Source organism: Aegilops tauschii, chromosome 1 (genome assembly GCF_002575655.3).
Source record: "Aegilops tauschii subsp. strangulata cultivar AL8/78 chromosome 1, Aet v6.0, whole genome shotgun sequence".
NCBI classification, from domain to species: domain Eukaryota; kingdom Viridiplantae; phylum Streptophyta; class Magnoliopsida; order Poales; family Poaceae; genus Aegilops; species Aegilops tauschii.
Window position 1 is genome coordinate 171,633,346 of NC_053035.3, and position 3,393 is coordinate 171,636,738.

At 50.4% G+C, this 3,393-nt stretch overlaps 1 protein-coding gene across 1 annotated transcript; it reads right to left on the reverse strand.

The window, feature by feature from the left end:
* Positions 1-2,704: 2,704 nt before the first annotated feature.
* LOC109781610 (uncharacterized) lies at positions 2,705-3,106 on the reverse strand. The gene has a single exon (XM_020340199.1). The coding sequence runs from the start codon at positions 3,104-3,106 to the stop codon at positions 2,705-2,707; it is 402 nt and encodes a 133-aa protein (XP_020195788.1).
* Positions 3,107-3,393: the final 287 nt, after the last annotated feature.

The window sequence follows — 3,393 nt, forward strand, 5'->3', positions numbered from 1 at the left end:
AGAGATGGAGCAGGTTGATGAATATTCTTGGAGTGGAACTGGCAGGCTTCACATCTGGTGACTAGCTCGATTGCATATTGGAGGGCCGTGGGCCAATAGAAACCTTGCCAGAAAGCTTTTCTAACCAAGGCTCTTGATCCAATATGGGAGCCGCACATGCCTTCGTGTATCTCTGCCAATAATTCCTTCCACTCTTCCGGGCAAATGCACTTCAATTTCACATAGTTGGGCCTCCTTCTGTATAATGTGTCATTGACAAACTGGTACATACTGGCCCTCCGGGCTACTCTTTCATCTTCTTCTTGCTCTTCGGGAAGTTCTCCAGTTTGGAGATAGTGGACGATGTGCTACGCCCAAGTTGGAGCTCGTGGCTCGACAACTAGGACCAACGGCACCTCCTCACTCGTGGGAGCACCTACCTCGACTGCAAAGACCGGTGGTTTTTGCGGAAGAGAGCAGCTCACCAAGCGAAGTTGAGTTGTTCCCGGCAGCTTACTTACTGGGGACCTCTGGGGGGCCTACCGGTAAAGGCTTGCCAGAGCCCAGTTTCCTCCTTTTCCTATCCATCGTCAATGGAGATACTGATGGTTGAGTCAGATGTAGGGCGAAAGTCCCTGGTTCCACAGGGAGCTTTTGTGCGGCACACTTTGACAAATAATCAGCAGTGCTATTTTCCGCACATGGCATGTGCTCTGTTTGCAATCTGTCAAAGTGTTCCTCCAACTTTCTCACTTCTTCAACATATGCCTCTATTAACGGGCTCTGGTAATCCTTGTTAACATGTCTCACCACAAGCTGCGAGTCTCCACGGATGACCAGCTTCTTGATTCTCAACTTACGGCAATCCCGAGCCCGGCAAAGAGCCCTTCATATTCCGCAGTGTTGTTAGTAGATTTCTCCCAGGGAAAGTGCATTTGGACACGTACTTGAGGTGTTCTCTGGTGGGCGTGACGAAGAGCACGCCAGCACCCGCACCTTGCAACGAGAAGGCACCATCAAAGCACATGATCCACTCCTGTTGCGCTTCCTTGCTGAGGATAACTCTTTCTGGCGTCTCTTCGTCTGGAGTAGGTGTCCACTCTACAATGAACTCCTCCAGTGCCCTCCTCTGAATGGTTGAGGTACTTTCATGCTTCAGACCAAAACTTGACAATTCTAGTGCCCATTCAACTATTCTGCCGATGGCCTCTTGGTTCCTCAGTATACGTTGCAAAGGGAAATGGGTGACAATTGTGATCTCGTGGGGTTGGAAGTAATGGCGCAGCTTACTTGAGGCCATGACGAGGCCGAAGATCAATTTCTGCACTCCAGAGTACCATGACCTAGCCCCCTGCAATAGGGAGCTGACGAAGTAAACTGGTCGCTGCACCACTTTCTTGTTCGCCATGGTCTTGGGACTGCCTATGCCACCCTGCTCTTCTTTCTCCTCATCCGTATCTAACTCATTCATGACTAGTTCACTTTCTTCTCCGAGGAGGACAGTAGCTGCGGCTGCTCCTTCATCTACTTCCCGCTGCAGCACCAGCGCTGCACTAACCACTTGATTGGTTGCTGCTAGGTATAGCAGCAATGGCTCTTGTAGTTTAGGAGCGACCAAGGTTGGAACAGAGGAAAGATAGGCTTTAAGTCCTGCAGGGCTGCTTCTGCCTCCGAGGTTCACTTCATGGGCCCTGCCTTCTTCAAAATTTTGAAGAACAACAGGGTGCGCTCAGCAGACTTGGAGTTGAACCTACTCAGCGCGGCAACACATCCAGTTAAACGTTTGATGTCTTTGAGTGTCTTGGGCGCTTGAATCTGTTCTATCATTCTGATCTTGCCTATATCCCCCGGTGAGACACAAAGAAGCCAAGCAGCTTACCAGAGGGAACGACAAACACATACTTCTCAGGGTTCAACTTCAAGTTGATCTTGCGCAGGTTTGCAAAGGTCTCTTCCAAGTCCTGAATGAGCATTGATCTGTCCTTGGTTTTGACCACTATGTCATCCATGTAAGCTTGAATATTCCTGTGTAGCTGAGACTCAAAACCAATTTGCACAGCTCTTGCAAAAGTAGACCAACACTCTTTCACCCGAAGGGCATCCGCACGAAGCAGTACCTACCACACGGGGTTATGAACGCGGTCTTCTCCTCGTCTTCCTTGGACATGAATATCTGGTGGTACCCGAAGTATGCATCCAAGAAGGATAGCAGATCGCACCCGAAAGTGGAATCCACAATCTGGTCGATACACGGCAAGGGAAAAGGGTCTTTCGGGCATGCCTTGTTTATAACTATGATGTCTTTCTTGATCTCCTCGGTAATGAATTGCTGGTGCCCCAAAGCTTGTTTTCTAACCTTCTGCTTGATGGGCTGAGCATGAGGGCAGACAACAAGGTGGTGCTCGATTACCTTCCTGGGAACACCGGGGATGTCTGATGGTTGCCAAGCAAACACATCGACATTCGCCCGCAGGAAGGTAACGAGCACGCTTTCCTATTTGTCATCAAGGGTGGAGCATATGGTGAATGTACCATCAGCGCCAACCAGCCCTGCCGTAACCCTCTTCACAGCACGCGAAGCAACTTTGGTTCTCTTGCTGGTGGAACTCTCCGGCAAATCATCGACGGGCGCGGTGGACTCCGGAGAGGTGTGCTTCCCGTATTCCATGCCGGCATCCCTGCTAGGCTTCTTTCCTTTCTTATTCTCCTTGGCGGGAACTGCGACTTATGCGGCCTTGGTAGGAACCGCATCCCGGTACATCTTATCCACGCATATGATTGCGTCCTTCTTGTCTAACGGGATGGAAATGACGCCCATTGGTCCTGGCATCTTCAGGGTATTGTAGGCATAGTGGGATGCCGTCATGAACTTTGCCAAGGATGGTCGACCAAGAATCCCATTGTATGGCAAAGGAAGCTCGACCACATCCAACACAATCTTCTCGGTCCGGTAGTTCAATTCTCCTCGAAATGTCACCGGCAGCATGATCTTGCCCTTTGGACGACTCCTGCCGGGATTGATCCCTTGAAATGTTCCAGTAACCTTGAGCTCTTCATCTGATATTTGCAATTTCCTGATTACCTTGGGGGAAATAAGATTCAACCCTGCACCACCGTCAACCAACATCTTTGTGACCTTGAGGTTGCGGATTGTTGGCAAAACCAACAACGGCAAGCACCATACCATGGTGGCGCGGTCAGGGTGGCATGCGGGACCATTTGAGTGGTTTCCGAGAATCTGCCACTGGCTCTACGACATTGGCCTCACGCGCCCACTCTTTAAGCTGGCGGTGAGAGGAGTGCAAAGATGCGCCCCCGTCAATGCACGTGGCTTCAATGGCTTTCTGGAACTCTTGCTCACTTGTTTCCTCTTCATCCCATTCATCACTCTGGTCATCACCTTCCTTCTTCTCA

Coding starts and splice junctions, on each gene's coding strand:
- LOC109781610 (XM_020340199.1), bottom strand. CDS start 3,106: ATGTTGGTTGACGGTGGTGCAGGGTTGAATCTTATTTCCCCCAAGGTA.